This window comes from Jaculus jaculus, chromosome 17, assembly GCF_020740685.1.
Source record: "Jaculus jaculus isolate mJacJac1 chromosome 17, mJacJac1.mat.Y.cur, whole genome shotgun sequence".
Classification (NCBI taxonomy): domain Eukaryota; kingdom Metazoa; phylum Chordata; class Mammalia; order Rodentia; family Dipodidae; genus Jaculus; species Jaculus jaculus.
The window spans coordinates 10,768,465-10,793,807 of record NC_059118.1 but is presented as its reverse complement, the minus strand read 5'-3'; the positions used below and the strand labels follow the sequence as shown (position 1 = coordinate 10,793,807).

At 45.5% G+C, this 25,343-nt stretch overlaps 2 protein-coding genes across 3 annotated transcripts in view; one reads left to right on the top strand and one right to left on the bottom strand.

Annotated features, from left to right (window-relative positions):
* Osbpl10 (oxysterol binding protein like 10) overlaps positions 1-3,678 on the top strand; it is a 323,158-nt gene extending 319,480 nt beyond the window's left edge. Inside the window, 1 exon segment of the mRNA XM_045136894.1 lies at positions 2,438-3,678. Coding sequence (XP_044992829.1) covers positions 2,438-2,482 — 45 coding nt within the window. The 3' untranslated portion in view covers positions 2,483-3,678.
* Positions 3,679-20,293: 16,615 nt separating this feature from the next.
* The window catches only part of Stt3b (STT3 oligosaccharyltransferase complex catalytic subunit B), an 88,528-nt gene continuing 83,478 nt past the window's right edge, over positions 20,294-25,343 (bottom strand). For both annotated transcript variants that reach the window (XM_004662078.3, XM_045136642.1), the window contains 2 exons: positions 24,377-24,589; positions 20,294-21,898 (listed from right to left, as the gene is read on the bottom strand). In XM_004662078.3, the coding sequence (XP_004662135.1) occupies positions 21,818-21,898; positions 24,377-24,589 (294 nt within the window). In that variant the 3' untranslated portion in view covers positions 20,294-21,817. The remainder of the gene's footprint in view (positions 21,899-24,376; positions 24,590-25,343) is intronic.

Genomic DNA, 25,343 nt, shown 5'->3' with positions numbered 1-25,343 from the left:
ATGGCTTCGTGTATAACACTTGCTGTGAAGCCGAGGGACCCCAATTCAAGGCCAGATTCCCCAGGATCCACATAAGCCAGATGCACAAGGGGGTGCATGCGTCTGGAGTTCATTTGCAGTGGCTGGAGGTCCCGATGTGCCCGTTCTCTCTCTCTCTGCCTCTCTCCCTCTCTCTCTCTCAAATAAATAAATATGTATGGAAGCCTCACCTAGGTGGAGTAAATCCTCAAAGACATCTTCCTCATTGTGGGCTCTGTCTCAGAGACAGCTGGTTTGCCCAGCGGCAAACTGGTGGATCCTGGGCTCTGTTGAGGGATCTCTATAAGTGTGTGTGTGGGGAATGGGTAGGGTTGTTCATTAAGGGACAACAAAAGGCGCTAGGAGATGGCTCAGCAGTTCAAGGCGCCAGCTGTACAAGCTTGTCAACCGGAGTTCAAATCCCCAGCAGCCATGGAAAGCTGAGGTGGAGCCAGGAGACTGAGAGGCCAACTAGACGGTCCTCCCAGTGGCCAGCGTAACAAAAGCTCTAGCAATCAAAGAAAGGAGGGAGCTAGAGACATGGCTCAGCAGTTAAGGAGCCTGCTTGCAAAGCCTGATGGCCTAGGTTTGACTCCCCAGTGCCCATGCAAAACCAGATACAAAGTGGTGAATGCATCTGGAATTCATTTTCAGTGGCTAGAGGCCTTGCTCTTTCTCTCTCTTTCCTTGAAAATAAATTTTAAAAATGTTTGAATTTTTGAAAAAGGTAGAAGGAGGTCAATACCCCAAGGTTGTCCTCTGACCTATCTACAATCACTGTGGCACACTCATACACACTCACATAAAATATTTTTTTAATTATTTTTTCTTTATTTATTTGAGAGAGACAGAGAGAGAAAGAGGCAGAGGGAGAGAGAGAGAATGGGCGCACCAGGGCTTCCAGCTACTGCAAACGAACTCCAGACACATGCGCCCCCTTGTGCATCTGGCTAACGTGGGTCCTGGGGAATCGAGTCTTGAACCAGGGTTCTTAGGCTTCATAGGCAAGCGCTTAACTGCTAAGCCATCTCTTCTCCAGCCCTTACATAAAAATTTTAAAGAGGCCAGGCGTGGTGGCACACACCTTTAATCCCAGTACTCGGGAGGCAGAGATAGGAGAATCATCGTGAGTTCGAGCCCAGCCTGAGGCTACATAGTGAATTCCAGGTGAGCCTGAGCTAGAGTGAAACCCTACTTCAAAAAAAAAAAAAATTAAATATTTTTTGTTCATTATTTATTTGAGAGCAACAGACACAGAGAGAAAGACAGATAGAGGGAGAGAGAGAGAATGGGCGCGCCAGGGCTTCCAGCCACTGCAAACGAACCCCAGACGCGTGCGCCCCTTTGTGCATCTGGCTAACGTGGGACCTGGGGAACTGAGCCTCGAACTGGGGTCCATAGGCTTCATAGGCGAGCGCTTAACCACTAAGCCATCTCTCCAGCCCCCCAAAAAAAAAAAAAAAATTTAAAGAGACAACCCAAAACCATTTGTATTTCTTTCCCTGGAACTGATAAAAGCCAGGACGTTCCTAACACAAGGGGACATATAAGGATAAAATCACCTAGCAGCGGGCTTCTGGGCCAGCACCAGATTGAAGATGGCATTTTGAGCCTGCCTTTCCCTCACCTGGTGGCTGATTGGCCAAGTTCCTTTCATGGAGTCTGCTAGTCAGTGACTGCTAAGAGCTTTTGTTTAGTGTTCCCTCTGGTGGGTGACTGTCAAGTTACTGGTTTGAACAACTTTTATGTACATATGCCCTTGCTTTCTCCCATCTGCTCACCCAGTGGCTCCCTTTTCTCTTGTCTCAGCATCTCTAAGTGATTTTTTTTTTGGTTTTTGGAGGTAGGGTCTCACACTAGCCCAGGCTGACCTGGAATTCACTCTGTAGTCTCAGGGTGGCCTCGAACTCACAGTGATCCTCCTACCTCTGCCTCCTGAGTGCTGGGATTAAAGGTGTGTGCCACCACGCCTGGCTGTTTTAAAATTTATTTTATCTATTTATGAGAGAAAGAGAGATTGGGCATGCCAGGGCCTCCAGTCCTGCAAACATTGGAGGCATGCACTGCCATGTGTGTTTGGCTTAACATAGGTTCTGGGAAGTTGAACCCAGGTCCGTAGGCTTTGCAGGCAAGTGCCTTAACCATTAAGCCATCCCTCCAGCCCCGGCAAGCAATCTTGATGGGCACCAAAAAGGCCCCTTTTATGTGAGTGGGTTTGTGTCACGTGGGCTGAGGCCAGCTTGGCTTGGATGTGAGGTGTCGGAAGCCTGGCTGGCTGGTATGCGGAGACTCGTGGACCGTGAGCTTTGTTGTGGGGTTTCTGTAGGGTCAGAGGTGGGGTGGGTAGGGTGTGTCCCTTGCTTCCTTCTCAGCCCTGTTTGTGAGGACTCCATGTGACACCTCCTTCCTTCTCTTATAGGGCGACGGCTGGGTGTATTTTAGCCCCCTCTGGAAGGCACACTGATGGGGCGGAGGTGCGGAGCTGCCCTGAATAGCCCTGGTTTTGTAGGAATTAAAGTGGTACGGTACCAAGGTTCTGTTGGCATTAATGAGACTTCTTGGTAGCACCTGAGAAATGGTAACAGAGACAGCGATTGCGTCCTGTGAAGCACACAGCCAGCCCAGACTCCGCCACAGGACTGGATCTATTCAAGAGCCATCCGGGGAGTGTGTGCAGCGTTGCACACGCGTACCGTGTCCACATCTGCCGGGTCTTGCTACACGTGCACACACAGCACTCACCAACGCTGAAGTGAGGAATGGTGAGCTCCTTTTTTTTTTTTTTTTTTCAATCAATGAAAGCTTTGAAGTTTTCTATTTTTCACTTTGCCAAAAATCCTTTTGCACTCACAAAAAAAGTGTTTTCACTCAGTCAAATTCCGGTAAGACGAAGGTCGGGGTGGCATGGCCAGTTGATGTCCCCACAGGAGAGAGTGGCTCGTTCCTGGCAGAAGGCTGGGCGGCCACATTTGGCGGTGGCTGTGAGCTCTCGTCTCTGCGCCGTCTGTCCACACTCAGGAAAGAGGCACCACTCCTTCCTGCTCGATGGGAGCTGACGTGGAGTCTTCCAGAAGGCAGCACTTCTGGGGGGACTGCAGCCAGGCCTTCTAGGGGTTGGTTTTGTTCCATCTTCCACTTGTCTCCTGCCCAAAGCACGAGCCCCAGTCCTTCACATCGGAAAACGAAGACTTCACAACTGCTATCTTGACAAAGGGCTTCAAGCAGTTCACGACACACATGCATACACACACATGATCCAGCCCTCAGTCTCATGGTTTGGGGAAGAAATGGATATCCTGTGGACTGTTTTTGTCCTCATGTGCACTTCTGATTTGACTGAAACTCTTCAAGCAAGCCATTGTGGTAATAACACGCATATGGCTCGTGTAAGTGCCCCACATTTTCAGTAGAATTTCCGCCCTCAACCCTTACAAAGGACATGACTCAAGCAAGGGAAAGAAAAAAATCTGATTTGATTTCTGTTCAGTGCTTAAGTTATTTTTTACCGTGCCACGCCAGTGATATTTATAAAATCCAGTAGCATGAATGCTTCTCTGTAGTAACACTAATTCTGTGCCTTTTGTCTGCTTTCTTAAGACCAACTGTTCACACTTTGTAGATATTAGACAAATATATTTCGATTAAATACTATACCTGTCACTGTGTGTGTGTCTTATTTCAGCAGTACTTTTATGACAAGTTTCTAAGAACATTTGGCTTGTATTCAGTGAGGCTCTTGTGAGCAGAGTTACGGCAGGATGTTAGAAGCCTGTTTTTTTTTTTTTTCCCAAATATTTTTATTTATTTGAAAGCAATACAGACAAAGAGGCAGACACGACACAGAGAGAGTGAATATGGATGCACTAGGGCCTCTTGACATTGCAAACAAATTCCAGATTCATGCACCAATTTGTGCATCTAGCTTTATGTGGGTCTTGGGGAAGAAAACCTGTGCCATGAGGCTTTGCAAATGCGTGCCTTTAACCACGGAGTCATCCCTCCAGCCCAGAAACCTGTTCTGTCTTAAGACATCTGAGGGAACAAAATGTTTGGGACCATTTTATTTCTAAGAAGGAGAGGGCGGGAAAATGGTCTTCAATGAGAAAACTGGAAATTGAGCATTACGGGTTTTTTGAATTTTCTCTCTTTTTGCATGGAATATGTATGGTGTGTGTGTGTGTGTGTGTGTGTGTGTGTGTGTGTCTATACAGAGACTAGAGGAGAATATCAGGTGCCCTCTTTTTTTTGGTTTATTTTTATTTATTTATTTGAGAGAGACAGACAGAGAAAGAGGCAGAGAGAGAGAGAGAGAGGGAATGGGTGCGCCAGGGCTTCCAGCCACTGCAGACGATTTCCAGATGCGTGCGCCCCCTTGTGCATCTGGCTAACGTGGGTCCTGGGGGATGGAGCCTCGAACCGGGGTCCTTAGGCTTCACAGGCAAGCGCTTAACCTCTAAGCCATCTCTCCAGCCCTCAGATGCCCTCTTATTCTCACATATATATTTCCTTGAGGTGAGGTCTGCTGTAGATAACTCCACAACGCTGGGACGAATATCCAATCAAACAGTTTTATAGGAAGAAAGGATATTATTTCAGAATCCAGGGGAGGTTCCATTAATGGCAGAAGAAGCTGGCTCCCTTTCGTAACTCCAAGCAGAGAGAGAAACTGCCACCAGCCAGCAAACTCCAAGAAGTAGCAAACACAAGACTGAGCAGGCTTCCCGCCAGAGCTCAAACCTCTCTGCACATCTTTGGGCTGGAATTCAGATGAACTCTGGACACATGTGCCACCTTGTGCATTTGCCTTACGTGGGTACTGGAGAATCAAACCTGGGTCCTTAGGCATTGCAGGCAAGTTACTTAACCACTAAGCCATCTCTCCTGCAAACTCAATTTAACCACTAAGCCATCTCTCCAGCAAACTGAATTTAACCACTAAGCCATCTCTCCAGCAAACTGAATTTAACCACTAAGCCATCTCTCCAGCAAACTCAATTTTAAAAATCTAAAAAATCTAAGTCTATGAAGCCATATGTTCAAACTACCACAGGGTCTCTCCCTCAATCCGGGGGTACTGTCAGCCAGCCCCAGGGATTCCTGTCTCTACCCCCCATGGACTGGGGTTAGGATATGTGTGGCCAAATGCAGCCTTCTGCATGGGTTCAGGAGGGTCTGAACTTGGTGGTACACACACACACAAACACACACACACACACACACACACACACACACACACACAAGTCCAGGACAAGATGGTCTTCTTGATAAGTCCTCCCAAACATTTAGAAAGAAGAATTACTACTAGTTCTCGCTGAACTTAAACAAAAAAGTTCTAATTCACTCAATGATGCCTAATACCAAAGCAAGAAAAAAAAATGCAAGAAAACAGAAGGCCAGAATTCCATAAAAATGCTGAGTCAAAAATTCTTGAACAAATGCTACTAGAAAAGCCAGTGCAGCAGTGTGTTTAAAAGTATAAATTACCATGAGGGCTGGAGAGATGGCTTAGTGGTTAAGGTGTTTGCCTACAAAGCCAAAGGACCCAGGTTCAATTCCCCAGGGCCCACGTAAACCAGATGCGCATGTGTCTGAAGTTCACTTGCAGTAGCTGGATACCCTGGCATGCCCATTCTCTCTCTCTCTCTCAAATAAATAAAATATTTTGAAAAAGTATTACCATGACAAAGTGAGACTTTTTGGAATGCAAGGATGGTTAAATATCTGCCTAAAAAGCATTTGAGTTTCTTCTTCCCAGCTTGGACATCTTTCATTTTTTGTTCTTGTTTCATTGCTTTGCTTCGAACTTCTGACAGTGGCAAAAGCAGATATCCTTATTATTATTATTTTTTTTTTTTAATATTGAGAGAAAGCGGCAGTCAGGAAGTGTAAGTTATGGGCGTGCCAGGGCCTCTTGCCACTGCAGACAAACTCAATACCATGCATAGCTCTGTGCATTTGGCTTTACATGGGCACCGGGGAATTGAACCTGGGCCATCAAGCTTTGCAGGCTTTAAACACTGAGCCATTTCTGCAGCCCCCTATCTTTTTCTTAATCTCAGTGGAAAAGCTTTTGCCATTGATGTTCACTGTGGGTTTTTTATAGACTTTGGTATGTTGGGCAGTTTGAGGCTGCGCCTTCTGGAATTCCTGCACGTGTTGGCTGACTTGGCGGAGCCCCTCAGCCTCTGCCCACATTTCCTTTTCCTTTTCCTTTTTTGCTGCTCGGACTGGATTGCCAGTGAGCCGCCTTTGTTGTTCTGGAGCCTGAGGTTAAACACCTCAATTGAAATTTCCAAATTTATTTTTCAGCTTTAGGTTTTCAATTCAGACGGTTCTCGAATTTTGTTCGCTGAGTCAGTTGTTTCCTTTCTGTACCACACTCTCCTTCTCTGAGCCTGTTTAAGAATGTTGTATTAGGGCTGGAGAGATGGCTTAGTGGTTAAGCGCTTGCCTGTGAAGCCTAAGGACCCCGGTTTGAGGCTTGACTTCCCCAGGACCCATGTTAGCCAGATGCACAAGGGGGTACACGCCTCTGGAGTTCGTTTGCAGGGGCTGGAAGCCCTGGCACACCCATTCCCTCTCTCTCTGTCACTATCAAATAAAGAAATAAAAATGAACCGAAAATATTTAAAAAAAGAATGTTGTGTTGAAGCTTGTCTAGTACATCTGATGCTATGGCGCCATTTCTTTCTTTGACTCAGCCATGTTCGCTGGTTTCTTTGTGCTCTTTTGTGGAAGGGTGAGAATTTGAAAACAGCCACCTTTACTGTGACCATCGTCATGGTGTCAAGGAGCCCTTCATATGAGTTGGTTGCGGTGCGTTCGAACCCTTACTATCAGCAGAAGTAGGCGGGTCCCTCAGGTCTTTGCCTGCTCTACCTGGGGCTCCAGGTTTTGGTTTGATTTTAATTATTTTATTTTTAAAAAATATTTTTAGCCGGGCGTGGTGGCACATGTCTTTTAATCCCAGCACTCGGGAGGCAGAGGTAGGAGGATCGCTGTGAGTTCGAGGCCACCCTGAGACTCCATAGTGAATTCCAGGTCAGCCTGAGCTAGAGTGAGATCTTACCTTGAAAAGCAAGCAAACAAACAAAATTATTTGTAAGCAGAGAAAGACAGAAGAGAGAGACACCTACAGACAGAATGGACAAACCAGGACCTCCAGCCACTGCAAATGAACTCCAGATGAGCGTGTCACCGTGCATCTGGCTTTATGTGGGTTTTGGGAAGAATCTGAGTCATTAGGCTTTATAGGAAAGTACCTTAACTGCTGAGCCATTTCTCCAGCCCTTTATTTTATTTTATTTTTAAAAGTTATTTATTCCAGGCTGACCTGGAATTTACTATGTAGTCTCAGGGTGGCCTCGAACTCACGGCGATCCTCCTACCTCTGCCTCCCCAGTGCTGGGATTGAAGGCGTGCGCTGCCACGCCCGGCCGTAGGTGCTGCTTCTGTTCCTCTAGTGAGTGGCGTTGTAGAGAGTTTCACGTTGCTGGGATGAACATGCAAACCAGGTACAGTTTAGGGGAGGGATTTATTTCAAGCTTACAGATCCCAGGGGAAGCTCCATCAATGGTTGAAAAGAAAAACTGTTTTCATACATCCAAGCAGAGAGAAACCACCAAACAGCCTGTGGGGAAAAAAAAAAACAAACAAACCCAAAGCAGCCAGCACGAATGGAGAGCAAGCAGCAGGGAGCCAGGCAGAACTCGAACTTCTCTGTATAACTTTGGGCTGGAAATCAGATTCATCCCCACATACACCTGAGGGCTGGACTATAGGATCTGACCCCAGTGACACATCCTCCAGCCAGGTGGAGATCCAAGTTACAAGCTTTAATAAAACAGCTGGGCTGGAGAGAAGGCTGAGCAGTTAAGGTGCTTACTGTGAAGCCTAAGGAACCAGGTTTGATTCCCCAGTACTCATGGAAGCCAGATGCACAAGGTGGTGCATGCAGCTGGAGTTCATTTGCAGTAGCTAGAGGCCCTGGTGCGCCCGTTCTCTCTCGCAAATAAATAAAATACTTAAAAAAACCAACAACAGGGCTGGAGAGATGGCTTAGCGGTTAAGCGCTTGCCTGTGAAGCCTAAGGACCCCGGTTCGAGGCTTGGTCCCACGTTAGCCAGATGCACAAGGGGGCGCATGCGTCTGGAGTTCATTTGCAGTGGTGGAAGCCCTGGCTCGCCCATTCTCTCTCCCTCTATCTGTCTTTCTCTCTGTCTCTCTCAAATAAATAAATAAAATATTTAAAAAAAACCCAACAACAAAACAAGCCGGCATGGTGGCGCACGCCTTTAATCCCAGCACTGGGGAGGCACAGGTAGGAGGATCGCTGTGAGTTCAAGGCCACCCTGAGACAACATAGTGAATTCCAGGTCAGCCTGAGCTAGTGAGACCCTACCTCGGAAAACCAAAACCAAGCAACCAAACAGAAACCCCAAAACAAGGGAGTCTATGGGGGCCATACATTCAAACTACCACAAGTGTCCTTTCAGGTTTTTCTGATTTTTTTTTTTTTCCTGCTCGTGTGGATGAACTGCAGTGGCCCACGTGCAGCAGACAGAGGGTGCTGGCTTGTGGGGGGGCTGGAGCTGGATGCATGGTGTCCCGCTCCATCACGCTTCGTCCAGTTCTTGTTTTTTGTTTTTAAATTTTATTTATTTATTTGAGAGCGACAGACACAGAGAGAAAGACAGATAGAGGGAGAGAGAGAGAATGGGCGCGCCAGGGCTTCCAGCCTCTGCAAACGAACTCCAGACACATGCGCCCCCTTGTGCATCTGGCTAACATGGGACCTGGGGAACCGAGCTTCGAACCGGGGTCCTTAGGCTTCACAGGCAAGCGCTTAACCGCTACGCCATCTCTCCAGTTCTTGTCTGAGCCTGAGTTTCTTGCGGATTGACACTGGAGCTCGCCTTCTTTTATTTTTTTCTTTTTGTCATGAGCCCAAGTGATTCCCTGGTCTCTGTGCACGGCTATGCCCAGCTGTTTGTGAGCCATGAAGATTCAAACTGGGCTGGCTTCAGGCCCGGTCAGGCCTTAATGCTTGAGCAGGGAGTCTCTTTAACTGCCAAGACAGCTCTCCTGTCCTCTGAGAGATTGGGGGAAAAAAAAAAAAGATTTGAAAGTTTGGGTGTGCCAGGCTCTCTTACAAGATGCATGTGCCACTTTGCATCTGCCTTTATGCGGATACTGGGGAATTGAACCTGGGCCAGCAGACTTTGCAGGCAAGCATCTTTAAGTGCTGAACTGTCTCCCCGGCCCCTCAGAGCTTCTGATATGTCTTCTTCTCCCTCCAATTTCCTGCACACCTCTTGCTCTGCAGACAGCTGCCGCTTTCATAGACCCTACTTTCACACACTGAACAGCTCTCCCAGCCTGACTTCTGTGATAACCCTACTCTTCCTCTGCTAAGCACGCCTTAGGACAAACAGAGCCTCTGGATCCCCAGGCAGTCTGACACGGTGTGGTGTTACTGAGCAGCTCAGTTCCGCCACCTTTTGGCAGGGGGATGTCATTAGGAATCAGGCTGCTGCTCCACACTGGGGTTGAATGTTGGAGATAAGCTAAGAACACACTACCCTTAAATATATGTATATATATATATATATATATATATATATATATATATATATATATATATATATGCACACATACATATATATATATATATATATATCTTAGGGGGCACTTGCCTATAATCCAAGCATCTGGGAGGCAGAGATAGGAGGAGCACTGTGAGTTCAAGGCCAGCCTGAAACTACATAGTAAATTTCAGGTCAGCCTGGGCTAGAGTGAGATACTACGTCAAAACAAAACAAAACAAAACTTTATTACTTGAAAGAGAACAAAATCACACCAGGGCCTCCTACAAATGAACTCCAGGTGAATGGGTCACTTTTTGCATCTGGTTTTTACATACATACTGGAGCATCAAACTCAGGCCATCAGGCTTTGCAAGCAAGAGCCTTTAACCACTGAGCCACCTCTCCAGCTCACATCCTACCATTTTGAGTATGGGTTCTTCTTGCTTGGTTCATGTAGACACCTGATTTTTCCTAAGCTCCCGCAAGTTTTGCTTTGGTTAAAAATGGGTTTTGTGGGGCTGGAGAGATGGCTTAGCGGTTAAGCGCTTGCCTGTGAAGCCTAAGGACCCCGGTTCGAGGCTCGGTTCCCCAGGTCCCACGTTAGCCAGATGCACAAGGGGGCGCACGCGTCTGGAGTTCGTTTGCAGAGGCTGGAAGCCCTGGCGCGCCCATTCTCTCTCTCTCCCTCTATCTGTCTTTCTCCCTGTGTCTGTCGCTCTCAAATAAATTTTTTTAAAAAAGGGCTTTGTTTCCGGCATGTGGCATGAAGACCTGTGGAGCTCCCTTTTCTGCCATTCTCCTCACATTTCCTATTTCTTGGTGCTATGAAGGCCAAACTGTGTGAAACAAGTGGTCCGTGCAGTGAATTGTTTTTGTTTTTCGAGGTAGGGTCTCAGGCTGGCTCAGGCTGACCTGGAACTCACTATGGAGTCTCAGGATGGCCTCGAACTCACGGCGATCCTCCTACCTCTGCCTCCCCAGGGCTGGAATTAAAGGTGTGCACCACCACGCCAGGCTTATTTTAGTTTTTTATTTGAGAGAGAAGGAGACAGAGAGAGAGGGAGGGAGAGAGGGAGTGAGAGAATGGGTGCACCAGGACCTCTAGCCACCGCAAACCAACTCCAGATGCATGGGCCATCTTGTGCATCTGGCTTACATGGGTACTGGGGAAATTGAACCCCGGCCCCTATGCTTCACAGGCAAGTGCCTTAACCACTAAGCCATCTCTCCAGACCGTGAATATTTCAAGGCACGCACATGAAACACATCCCTGGATGTCATCACGACTCCTTAACGTCCCCTGCTTCCCCTGGCTGAAGCTGACCAATCACCTTGGCCCGTGCACAAAGCAGACACGCTTTGCCCATTTCCAAGTGATAAAGAGGAACATATGGTAGTATCTTGTCTGCTTCCTCAAATTATGCTCTTGAGACTTTTTCCTACTCAGGACCTTCCTTTTTTTTTTTAATATGTGAGCATACTCAGTTCACCTTGTCTTGTCTATTTTTGTCTTTTTAATGAGGTTGCACTTTCACCCAGGCTAAACTGGAACTCACCTCGTAGCCCAGGCAGCCTTGAACTCACGATGAACTTCTTACCTCAGCCTCCCAAATGCTAGGACTTGAATGAGTCACCATGCCAACATGTTGTCTATTTTTGATAATTAACAGGGGCTGCTAGGACTAGGGAATATGTATCTTCAATTGCTCTAACCAGTGCCAAGCAGTTCAGTGCTCCTCAGCACCACGTTTACTTCTGCCCACTCCCCAGTACTTTAGCTAGTCAGGTGGGCAGTCTGCTTGGACTCCCGTATCTGCCATTTTGATTTCTTCTAAGGGAGTAATTTACAATCTCTGGCATGTCTTCCTAAATAGCTCTTTATATATTCTGGACATTAGGTCCTCGTCAGTTATGGGCAGATGGCTTCCCCAGACAGCCATGGCTCAGGTACTGAGTGCAGGCTGCTCAACAAAGGTGCAGAATTTGCGTTAGCTGACTTCAGTAATCAGTAAATGACAGACAGCAGCCAGGATGGTACAGCGTTAGTTTAAGGACACACACACATCAACAAAGATCAGGAAAGATCAGGGCGGGGGCTGGGGTGATAGCACTGTAGTTACAATCATTTGCTTATAAAAACAATACTGCTCTCCTGAACATACTAAGGAAAAAGCCACAGAACAGACTAAAAAACATACTGTAGGATTGACTTTTTAAAAACCTGCCAAGGAAAATGAAGCAAGGGCCTCCTGTATCTATGAAATAACGTGTAATTAAAAGCCTTTATACTCATGACCTCACAGTGGCTGATACTACTTACACCAGATCTACATAATAGTTGAAAAAAGTGACGTCAAAATACAAGAGTTAGAAAGAAGGAATTCAGTGGAGGGGGGATTCAGAAGGGGGAAAGGGGAAGGTGGTGGGAGATCATGATCACGAATTTTTAAAAAGTGTTTTATTATTTTATTTGACAGAGAAAGAGAGAGAGAGAGAGAGAGAGAGAGAGAGAGAGAGATTGGGGTGCACTACGGTCTCCAGCCAGTGCAAACAAAATCCAGAAACATGTGCTCCCTTGTGCATATGGCTAACGTGGGTCCTGGGGAATCTAACCTGGGTCCTTTGGCTTTGCGGGCAAACATCTTCACTGCTAAGACATCCCTCCAGCCCAAGGATTTTTTTTTTTTATATTTATGGAAGTTTTCCCAAAAGCCTTTATATAATCAGTTCTAGAGTGTAAGAGACAGATGTTGAGGATACTCAGACCTATCAGAAGCAGAGATCCAGAGGCTCCTAAGAGCTCATCACTTAAGTAGACTTAAAACTCACCCACCATGGCTCAGGGAATTTTGCAGAAGAGGGGGTGAAAAACTGGAAGAGGCACAGGTTGAAACATCATGCTGAGGGGCATTCCCTCCCCTAAAAAATAACTGACTGCTGCTCCCACAACACATTTACAACCCCATAGGGAAGTCCTGCAGCCCTACTGAGGAGCGTCTCCAAGAGAATCAGGGCAGGGACAGGGGAAGAAAGGGCACCAACACATGATGTATCCATACAAACCAGCTTGTTAATAACAACATTTAAAAAAGGCTTTGTATGAAGAACTTTCTGGGCCCAAATGGTTTCACCAGAGATTTCTACTTAATGAGAAAGAATCCAGGAATATGCTTGAGTTTCACATTACCAAGGTTCAATTCCCCAGTACCCATGCAAAGCCCGATGCACAAGGTGGCACATGCATCTGGTGTTCGTTTGCAGTGGCTAGAGGCCCTGATGCACCATTCCATCTGCCCCTCTTTCAAATAAATAAAGTATCTTTAAACCGTCACGGTACCTAACACTTCAAGACTTCACAAGACCCTCGTAATAAGAGAAAAAGACAATGACATCAAAATAAAAGAGAGCCTAACAGAGAGGGAGGGGATATTATGGAAAGTGGAATTGTAACGGGGAAATTGGGGAGGGGAGGGAATTGTCATGGTTTGTTTTAAGTATAGAAGTTGTCAACAATAACAATAAAAAATCTGAGAAACAAAACCCATGTACACTGCTGTGGCACAAGCCTGCAATTCTAGTACTCAGGAGGCTGAGACAGGAGGTCATGGGTTCAAGGTTAGCCCAGACCACATGACCCTTTTTCTCAAAACACATCTCAAAAAAATGAACACATTCACAATTAAAATCAGCAAACAAAAAACAGTAATGTCCTCAAAGAATCATACTTCAAGGTAAATTGTCACAAGTGTTCCCTGTGAGACAGGGAACAAGACAAGGACGAGCTGCTTCTGTGCAGAACTGTCAGCCAGTGCAACAGAGCAGGAAGATTAAATGCAAATCCATGACAGAGGGAGAAAGAAAACTGTCATTATTCCCAAGTTATGATGCTATATATTTACAATAAATTTTTGAAATAAATTCTTAGAATGCATTCAGCAAGGTAGAATACAATTTCAGTACAAGAAACCCAACTGTTTCTATAGATTGTAAGAAGTTAAGGTTTTGTAAGAAATAGTATTTATTGAAAACAACACATTAGCCGGGCATGGTGGTGTACACCTTTAATCCCAGTACTCAGGAGGCAGAGGTAGGAGGATCACTGTGAGTTCAAGGCCACCCTGAGACTACACAGTGAATTCCAGGTCAGCCTGGGCTAGAGTGAGACCCAACCTTGAAAAACCAAACCAAAACACACCAGGGAGCTGGGGAAATGGCTCAGCAGTTAAAACACTGGCTTGCAAAGTCTGCTGGCCAAGGGTTCAATTCCTCAGCATCTACAGCTGGATGCAAAATGGAACATGCATCTGTAATCCAGGGCACCCATGACAATGGGAGGTGGAGCTAGGAGGATCCAGGACTGCAGGACCAGCAAGTCTCATGTTCTTTCACAGTGACAAGAAATTGTCTCAGAGAAGACCGAGCAGACACCTTGAAGTTGTCTTCTGACCTCCACACGTGACATGGATTGCACACCTCTACACACACACACACACACACACACACACATCAGGTAGTAGAAGCCACAAAAATGTGTCAATCAACTCCTCAGGGCTGGGTCAGCAGTTTCAGGTTACAGCCCATCGTGGTGAGGGGATGGGAGCAGGGGCGTCACACAGTTGGTCTCCTGCGTCCAACTCGGTGAGGAAGCCGAGTGAGGACCACTGCTGCTCAGCCAGCTCTCTCCTACTGCACAGTCCAGGGACCCCCTCCCCTGTTAAAAGTGGGTCTTGGGCTGGAGAGATGGCTTAGCGGTTAAGTGCTTGCCTGTGAAGCCTAAGGACCCTGGTTCGAGGCTCGATTCCCCAGGACCCACGTTAGCCAGATGCACAAGGGGGCTCATGCGTCTGGAGTTCGTTTGCAGTGGCTGGAGGCCCTGGCACGCCCATTCTCTCTCTCTCTCTGTCTGCCTCTTTCTCTGTCTGTCTGTCGCTGTCAAATAAATAAATTTAAAAAAAAATTACAAGTGGGTCTTCCACTTCAGCATACCTAATCTAAGCACTCCCCTCAGAATCTCAAGATTCTAGGTCCTGTCAAGTTAACAATCTCCCTAAACCACCACAATGTGCCAGCCCTTCAGGTTATAAACCAGGTTTTTTTTTTTTTTTTTTGAGATAGTGTCATGTACCCCAAGTTGGCCTTGAACTTGCTATGTAGCTGAAAATGGCTTTGAACTCCTCACCTTGTTTCTACCTCCCAAGAGCTGGAATTATAGATGTATGCCACCATTACTGGCTAAAACACAAACTTTTTTTTATTTTTATTTGACAGAGAAAGACAGAGAGAGAGAAATGGGCACACCAGGGCCTCTAGCCACTGTAGACGAACTCTAGGCGTGTGCACCCCCTTGTGCATCTGGCTAATGTGGGTCCTGGGAATCGAACCTGGATCCTTTGGCTTTGCAGGCAAATGCCTTAAGTGCTAAGCCATCCCACCAGCCCTAAAACACAACCTTAAAAAAATTATTTATAATTTCATTTTATTTTTTAAAAATTTATTTATATTTATTTTATTTGAGAGTGACAGAAAAAGAGGTAGATGGAGAGAGAGAATGGGTGTGCCAGGGCCTCCTGCCACTGCAAACGAACTCCAGATGCGTGTACCCCCTTGTGCAACTGACTAATGAGGGTCCTGGGGAATTGAGCCTCAAACCGGGGTCCTTACACAGGCAAGTGCTTAACCACTAAACCATCTCTCCAGCCCAAACACGAACTTTTAAGGTCCACATAAATTCAAGGATATACCACACGTATGGATAAAGCTCTCAATATTTGGCCTGGCTGTTTGGCTAGTGGTTAAAGGCGCGTGCTTGTAAAGCCTGCTGACCCTGGTTTGAATCCCCAGTATCTATGTAAAGCAGATGCACAAGCGGTCCATGTGTCTGGAGTTCATTTGTAGCAGCTGTTTCTAATAAAAGTTCAGGGCTGGAGTGACGGCTTAGTGGTTAAGGCACTTGCCTACAAAGCCAAAGGACCTTGGTTCAAATCCCCAGGATCCACATAAACCAGATGCACAAGGTGGCACACGCGTCTGAGTTTGTTTGCAGTGGCTGGAGGCCCTGGCACCCCCATTCTCTCTCTCTCTCTGCCTCTTTCTCTCTTTCAAATATAAAAATAAGTCTTTTTTAAAAAGTTAAAAAAACTTTCAATATCTTAAAGGCATTATTTTTCCCCAAATTGTGTAGACTCAGTAACCAATGAAAATCTTTCTTTCTTTCTTGATATATTAAGGTGATATTAAGCCAACCCATAAAGAGCTCTATGGGACAAATTCTATGAAAATTGTTTTATTGAAGAAAGTTCTCCTGGGCAGTAGAAAAAGGAATCTTTTCAATAAATTGTGCTGGGACCACTAAGTGTACATATGCCAACAGTCAATAAAGAAAATGTACATTGTGCTTAACAAATGTTGAGTGAACTGCAAAGCTAAGTATGAAAGGCAGAGCAATTAATCTGGGAAATAATATGAGAATCTTCATTGTTTCAAGGTACAAGACATTTAGTTCTTTGTGTCTGATGTGTGTATGGGTGTGTGCGTGCCATGGTGTGCAAGTGGAAGCCGAGGATAACTTTGGGGTGCTTCTCCTTTCCTTCCACCTTAAAAATTTTATTTGTTGGGCTGGAGAGATGGCTTAGCAGTTAAGCGCTTGCCTGTGAAGCCTAAGGATCCCGGTTTGAGGCTCGGTTCCCCAGGTCCCACATTAACCAGATGCACAAGGGGGCGCACGTGTCTGGAGTTCATTTGCAGAGGCTGGAAGCCCTGGCGCGCCCATTCTCTCTCTCTCCCTCTATCTGTCTTTCTCTCTGTGTCTGTCGCTCTCAAATAAATAAATAAAAAATTTAAAAAAAAGAAGGTAATTGGTTGTTACCTCTCCCAACTCAAAAAAAATTTTAAAAAAATTTATTTGCAAGGAGAGAAAATGAATGGGTCCTTAGACTTTGCAGGCAAGTGGATTAACTGCTAAGCCATCTCTCCAACCCATCCTTCCACCTTTTTATTTTAATACATTTATGAGGGAGGGAGAGAAAATGCACGCCAGGGACTCTAATCACTAAAAACAAACTCCAGTGCATGCGTCACTTTATGTATCTGGCTTTTACATGGGTCTTGGGGAATTGAACCTGGATCCTTAGACTTTGCAGGAAAGTGCCTTAATCACTAAACCATCTCTGCAGCCCATCCTTCTACCTTCTTGAGACAGGATTTTTCTTGTTGTAGGCTCACTGGGATTACAGACGTTGACGATCATGTCCAGTTTTATGTGGGCAGTGAGGACCAAACTCAGGTCAGAAGGCTTACAAATGCCTTAAATCGCTAAGCCATCTCCTCAGTTTGAGTAAACATTTGAGAGCAAGCAAAAGTCCAGACACTTGTGCCACTGGCTTTACATGGGTACTGGTGAATTGAAGCCAGGCCCCATCAGGCTTTAGCTGCTGAGCCATCTCCCCACCTCTTCAAGATATATATAATTTAAAATTTTATTTATTTGCGTGTGTGTGTGTAGGCTTGCATGGGATCTCTTGCCACTGGGCACAAATGCGTATTTGGCTTTACCTGAGTGCTGGGGAGTAGACCCTAACCCTACATGCAGGTGAGCATTTTAACCATGGAGCCATCTGCCCCGTCCCATGAAACATGTCTTTAAAACAAGGACTACAAAGCCACATATGTACAAAGGATTAAAACCAAGATATTAAGATGACAAACTCCAGGGGAATTTGCAACATATGCTGAAGGTCTCATATACAAGACACATGAAGAATGAATGAGAGGAAAACGGGTTAGGGAGGTGCTCAGTGTTAAGAGTGCTTGTATTCTCTGTCCTCTCGGAAATGCAAGCAGAATTGTAGAGTTAAGACGTTTACATGGATTCTGTTGTATCTGACGGCCGTAAATTGCCTCATTTAGAAAGGTTAAAAAAAAAAAAGAGTGCTTGTGCAAGCATGAGGACGTGAGACTGAGTGTGATCTCTGGCACCCAAGTGAAAAACCATGGGTGACCACACACGCCTGAACCCTGTGCTCCTGGGAGGCAAACAGGAGGATCCCTGAGACCTGCTGCTCTGGCAGAAGACAGGAGCTCCAGATTCGGAGCAGAGAAAGAACGCAGGCGTAACAGAGGAACCCAGTGCTCTTCCCTGGCCTCGGCCCGTGTGTACATGGGATGAACTCATCAGCACACAGGTATGTGTGTGTACATTACACACACGCATACCACACAATGCAAAGAAGAAAAGCAGCATGTCCTAGAGCCAATACTCCATAGTCTTCACAAGGCCCCACTGGGGACCCGACAAGGGGAAACTGAACACAAAGACATCACTATTTGCCTTCCTGCAATTAAAGAAAACACGGTGGTTGGTCATCCCAGCACTTGTAAGAAGAGGCTAAGGTCTAGGTCATGGGTGGAAGGCAGAGACGAGGTAAGTCAAAGACTGATAAAGATGTGGCAGTAACAGCAACTTTCATAGTTTACCCAGTAAATCCAAGTTTAGGCAAATAATCAGAGAAATGCACATATGAGTACCAAGAGGTGTAAAGAGATTTCTTAGAATTATTCACAATATTTGTAAGCAGAAACTTACAAATGTCCAACAGCAGTGAAGTAGAGGTGGGAGAGCAAGCCACGGAGTAGTACTGCCTATCAGCGAGAAGTTACAGCTGCAGGATTTTCACAAAAAATGATATGAAAAATATATACTCCACCATTCTATTATACAGCTCAAAGACCATCTGCAATTCAAATGTTTAGAGAGGGCTGGGGAGATGGCTAATCAGTTTAAGGCGCTTGCTTGCGAAGTCTAAGGACCCAGGTTCAATTCCCCAAAACACATAAACCAGATGCACTTGGTAGCACATGCGTCTGGAGTTCATCTGTAGTGGCTAGAGGCCTTGGCAAGCCCATTCTTTCCCCCATATCTGTCTTCCTCTAACAAACAAATAAAATAAAATGCTCAGAGGGAGAAAGAAACCTGTGTGGCAAGAGCGTAAATCAAAGTATTGTAAAAGCTGGAAGGGGGTGGGGCAGGACAGGGTACTGGTGAGAAGGTCACAAGGAAGACTTCGGAATTTGGACTCTTCTGAGAACCAAGTCAGGGTGACAAAGTTGCCTACTGTAGCTTCTCTCGTGTTATCATGACCTTTCCTTTCTTTTTTATTCTTTTTGAGTTTTTCGAGGTAGAGTCTTGCTCTAGCTTAGACTGACCTGGAATTCACTATGTCGTCTCAGGGTGGCCTCGACCTCACGGCGATCCTCCTACCTCTGCCTCCCAAGTACTGAGATTAAAGGCGTGCGCCCTCATGCCCGGCTTGACATTTCTTTAGCTTGCTGTTTTCTCAAGTTCTAACCAGTGCCTTTGAACTCCATGCCTAACCTGTTTTCATCTTCCTCACTGGAGTTACCCCTCCATTGTGAAGATGACAGAATGACATCAGCAGAAGCCATTCCCGCAAGACAGAGCGCCCGGGAATCAGTTGCGTAACACTGGGTACTCACACTCGGGAGCCCTGGGCTGCACCACCTCGGCGGTTAGGCTGCTCGGTCAGTGGTCTTCAGGGCACTTGTGTTTCGTAGTGTGAACAGTGCATGCCAGGCAAGTGCTTCATCGCTGGGTGACACACCCAGCCTTGGAACCACTTTTGCAAAGGAGTGCCAGCTCCAGAAAGCTACTGAGAGCCTGCAGGGTGTGGGGCACCCTCATACTCCTGACTTAGTCGCTGGCCTCCTGGTCACGGCTCAGGCTCTCACTGAGCAAGAGCACTGGTTGAACAAGGGCGGTCTGCACACATTGTTTTGCCTCTGGACTTGCTCCCTTGCCGCGCTGTCGCCCTGCAAAGCTTCACCGTGTCACAGATACTTCGCAAGGAAAACTCCAAGGTCACGGCGCTAACATTCCACCGTGAGGTTGGGTGCTGGCGGCCAGTGAATCTGGGGATCTCAACTTTCTCAGCTAACTAGCTTACATTCCAAGGCAGTCACGCTCTTGAAATAAAACAAGTCCTTCTCTGTCTTAATTTTTTTTTTTTTTTTATGTGCAAGGAGAGAGAGGATGGCTATGCCAGCGCTTCCCACCATGGCAAATGAACTCCGGACATAGGCACCACTCTGTGCATCTGGCTTTATGTGGGTACTGGTTAACCAAACCCAGGCCGCCAGGCTTTGCAAGTAAGCACTTGAACCACTGATTTCTCTCTCCAGCCCATAAGGAGTATTTTTGTTTTGTTTAGTTCTGCTCTACCTCACCCCACCCCGAGGTAGGGTCACTCTAGCCCAGACTGACCTGGAACTCACAGGGATCCTCCTACTCTGCATCTCATACGACAAGTTCTTAAACTGTTATGGTAACATGGCCCTATCCTGATATGAACCCAAACCCACTGCATGTAAAAGAATAGTGAGGGAGGGGTCTTTGCTCATGCATGATGCAAAAGCAACACTGAAGACTTAGCCGAGTCATACAACTTGGCGCAGTAGAGTTTGCTGCTGACCTTTCTTGCCCCGCCCTAGTGTGTAGAAGACAAGTGAATCTTCTTTGTGGGTAAAGAGAAGGTGAAATACAATAGCTGGATGAAGCTGAACTGATTTTCCGCATGTCCTCTGCAACCTTTCTGACAGTGAACAAGGAAGGAGGATGGAATCAGTGCGTGTGTCTCCTTTCAAACACAAAGATTCATAAAAGATGACACTTAACACAAAATTTGAATTAATTTTATTTCCCCTATAGTCAACAACTTCTCTGCATTGAATTGTAAAGCAACAAAGTAAAATAAAATCCCCCAAATGACAAGGTATCAGAAATCCAGATTTAGTTACACTTTGTGAAAATGTTCAGCTATTTTATTGGTCTGTAAAAGAACCATCATCTGGGTCAAAAATGAATTCTATAAATCAAAGAATATTCTACACCTTGAAAAGGAAAATCAGCAGTAACATTCTCACCGAACATTGTAAATGACATTTTCTTCATAAAAGGTACATACTATTCTGTACTTTCCCACCCAAAGCAGTGGTGTGTTATGCTTGTTATATAAAAAAAAGTTATATCCTGTGGCAGGAAAAACCCTTTCTCTTTTCACTTTTACTAAACAACTGGAGAAAATTTTCAAGTCTGTATAAAGTTGCCTATAAGCTGGAAAATGAACATGTTCAGTCTCCATTTATATTTTAGTGCATTTGTTGACATCTGTCACATTTTTAATAAAAGTAAGAAAACGCCCATAGCACTAAAGAGTGTTTCATCAAATGCTAAAGGTCTTAAAAAATATGGAGCAGAGAACAAAAAATCACCATGATGAATGAGACTGTAATAAAATGAGAAAATCCAGGCAAAGTTTACCAATCCTTTGTCATTCTGAGAGCCAGAGAAAATAAGCTCTGGACACCTGTCCGTGTTGAGAGCCTCCTCCTTAATGGCGTGCGTGTGAGCAGCGGGCAGGCCTCAGTGCTCGGGCTCCGAGCCCGTCCCGGGGAGCAACATTCGGTGCGGTCGCCATGATGCCAAAGGATGTGAATTTAGCCCTTGAATGAGAGATGTATGAAAGCTGCTCTGTAAGTACCTGGTGAAAACAACTGCTAAGAGCAGTAGGATGTGTCAACATAAATGTCTATTTGAGTCAGGCAGCTGCTCAGAGGTCCACCTTCAAACAGCAGCTTCCTACAGCAACAGTAAGCAATAGAAAATGTCCATTTGATGAAACATTCTTTGCACTGGAGAAACATGAAAATAAATAGAGTCCACGGAAGTAGAATTACTTTTCTAATACCTTTCTCAGACCTGGACTGGTTTACTGGTTTGAGAAAAATCTTATCACATTTGTCATTTATATTTTACATATTGCTATTTGGGTAATTCAAATAAAATGCAGGTCTTGTAAAAGAATAAAAACATTGACAAATATGCATGTGCCAGGGACCAAATTAGAGGGTTCTTTGGTGCAATCAGTCCAAATTTTCAGATTTGAAGGGTAATATGTACCAATAACGAATCGGCTGCTGTACACTCACAGCAGAGCTCTGTCTGGCTTCACGCTACAAACTGAAACAGCTGTTCTCAACAAGCCAATTTATTTTTTAAATGAGGCATCGCCAGAAAATTTTGTACATGCGCCTGGACCAGTGACGGCTCTGCCCCCTGGTGCGGTGAAACACGACACGAGCTGAAGGCAAAGACCGGCCCTCCCAAGGACGCCCGCGCAGGTCAGGAGCCGGAGCAGCGTTTAAACAGTCTTCTTAGATGTTTTCTTGCCTTTCTTAAAAACTAGCTTATTTTTAATGTAGCCACGCTTCCTTTTGGTAGTCTAAAAAGAGAAGAGAACACATGGCATCAGCGCAGGTTCTTAAGAGATTAAACAGCTGGACACACAGGGCTTTCTCAGCTCTTTCCAGTGGGCACCACCGTGGAATGCGGAGCCATCGGAGAGGAAAGAACCAGGCCCGTACAAAGGCAGGCCACAGCATTCCTCATATTCATCCTCTGACAAAGGGGTACACCCCTCTCTTCTCCACCACTACCTGTTTCATGGTAGTAACTAGAGAACCCCCAGCACCCAGTGCACGGAATTCAAGGACAGCAATGCAGCTGCGGGCTCGGCCTCCACGGGATGGACTGGAGGTGAAGAATTCAAGCTTAGACACTTCCTTTGTCTGTTAAAGGATGATGAATATTGATCTGCAAAACCAGAGGAAAATGCCTTGGCACATTCTCTTATGTTATTTTAGGGTGGAAACTCCACTTACAGCTGAAAAACATTTTTTTCCTAAAAACTTAGTATCCCATTAAAAAATAATTTCAGCAGATGTTTGCTAATGTAAGAGGCAAACTGTTGCAAATGTTAGGGAAACTACAGGGAGAGGGTTCACTGTCAGGCCATTATAGCAGTCATACAGGTACATCTGTCCATTTGGGAGAGAGCCGTGGGTATTGAAGAAAGCAACTGCTTCTTAGAAATGTGTAATGTACGCGTCACCACCACACTGGGCTCTGGCACTTAAACTCAAGTCTTCAAGGAGGCTCGGGTGCAGCCATGCTCCTCTGGTCTACGAGGCTCACTACAAAACCATTTATGATCTTCTAAGTGGGACATGAAGACAAGGCTGCACAACCCTCTCTTGGGGTCACAAGAGAACTCGTCACTGTAAGTGTTAAGCACATCACAGAACCTTAGAGTCACTTCTGTTGCTAAGGCCATGAGAACTTCAGGAGAACAGTTTTTAAAACAAAAACGCAGTACAGGAGCTAGTCCCTTTACTGCCATAGGGGTTCTACCACAAACCCTTTCCTGTGTCATCTTTACATGTGCTTCAGGACAGGAACCATTCACCTGAGCCCCCAGGCGATTTCTCTTAGAGGCACAGACCAGGAAGTCTGCAGAACTCCCAAGACCACTGCCACGTGCACACCACGCCCTCAAGTCCAACACAGAGAGGAGTAACGAAAAGTGCAGGACAGAGCAGCAGAGAAATCCAAGGAAAACAAATTCAAAATCCTTGTCACTGGCTACTAGAACATACCTTCTGGGCATACTAGACAGATTACTGTTTATTACCCATTCACACTTGTTTGTTTTGGAGAAAGGGTAGCTGGGATTTTTGGGGGGTGGGGTGACTGCTTAGACACATAGCATTTGCTTAGACTTCTGCCCTCACTCAAACCCCGTGCCTGTGAGGAGCCGGGTGCCATGCTTTCTTTATCACCCGTCCTACAGTGAAGATGGTATCGTTAAGTGTCAACTCTCTGTGGCATCTTTAAATACATGAGTCTACGTATGGTCATTTGTATCTAACAGTTTTCATATAGAAAACTTCTGATTAAATATAGTTAGCTTGGCACGATGCACCTTGAGGCTGAGACAGGAGGCTGGCCTGGACTACACAGCAAGTTTTGGACCAGTCTGGGTTATATAGCAATAACATCTCACAAGTAAATGAGATGTACAATTAATAATTATCACTTTTATAGTAGAAGTCAAAATAATGTGTTCTGAATATACTTGATGTATATTGTAAGTAAAAGGACAGAACAGATGCTTCAACAATCTGAAATTAACTGTTCTGAGCTTATTTGAAAAATTATGACCAAATCAGTTTAGTAATATGTATGATAAGAACAATACCTTACAACACAACCCTAATTACTTCACTTGACTGACAGCTCAGCTTCCTTCTTACACCTCCTCTTCAGTAGATTAAGAGATCAATTTGGTTTAAATGAGCAATAATGACACCCAGTAAAATACTTCCTAACTTGTTAAATATTTATCAGAAAAGGATTGCAAATGGCCTCATCATAATTCCTGCCTAGAAGTGTTGTTACAGTAATTACGTGAAAATTAATTAGCTTAAAATAAAGGCCTTTTTCTTCAGTAGTACAGAATGAAAGACGAGGATGCAACATAGCTTGCTTTACCCACGAGACGGGGAACTGAGTCACAAAGTCCACTAGCACCCGGCAGGCACTTCCCCTTTCACACGGGTCTGGAGCCGCAGATCTTCTACTCTACAAAGACACCTACTAATGAGGATGGCACAAGCTGACACAAGACGCCTCTAGAAAGACCAACTTGGTTCAGTGACTGTGCTACCTGGAAGAGTGCTGTGGAGGAGATGGAAGCACTCACTCTGAAAGAATTTTTATAACCTTATATTTACTTTGTATATTAAACTACAGTTTTTATAAATTTGGCAAAACAAAATTAGCAATTTTTGGTAGTTCTTTTTCATACCAATCAATCAACACATCAAGCACAAGTTACCCTTTGGCTCCAACGGGCACCCACCTTCTTTGACAAATGCTTCTGCTTGGGGAAAATGTTGGTGACGCGAGGCTTGTGATCAAGCGTCTCCCTGTTGTCAGGGGCTTTCACTTTATATATCCTGACCAGCCAGTGCTCTGACGTGAAGGCTTCCTCCAAGTGCTTGAACTTAATGTCCTTATTTCCAATCTCAGCATTACGCGTTCGGTCAAAACCAGGGGGCGTGCGAAAATCTAGCTGCAAAAGTAACATCAATATTGGGTGTTAGCCATATTGGAAACAGCCAGTTAGAAGGGAGTAATGCTATTAGAGCCATGTCCTCCCCTCTCAATCTCGGAAACAGAATGCAATAATGTATTGCAACTGTTCTCACACACTGACGCCTAGCTGGGAAGAGACTGGGGAGCGCACAGAACACACGCTGCCCAGCAGCCAGAGTGAAGAGCACCTGTGGTCGCTGACAAGACGGTGGACGGAAGTGACGCCCACCCAGCTTCCTTACAGGAGAGAAGGAGGTGCGGGAGGCCTTCTCTCTCACAGCTGCTTTCTCCACCTGGCATGGCCCTCATTCAGCTCTTTTGCACTGGACTTAAATTCCTTCATGAGAGGATTATTTTTTGAGACTGGAAGTTGAGAAGACCCTAATCCTTCCTTACAACCACACTAGTCATTTTATTTACTTCTTTAAAAATATTTTTATTTTATTTATTTGCTTATTTGAGACAGACACAGAAATAGGCAGAGAGGGAGGGAGGAGAGAGAATGAATATGGGCACACCAGGGCCTCCAGCCACTGCAAATGAACTCCAGATGCATGCACCCCCTTGTGCATCTGGCTTATGTGGGTCCTGGGGAGTCAAACCTGGGTCCTTTGGCTTTGCAGACAAGTGCCTTAGCCACACAGCCATCTCTAGTCATTTCAAAATGGCTTACATCATCCACTATCTTATTCACAGTAGCAGGAACTGAGAGCTGTCTGTTCAACCGGCAC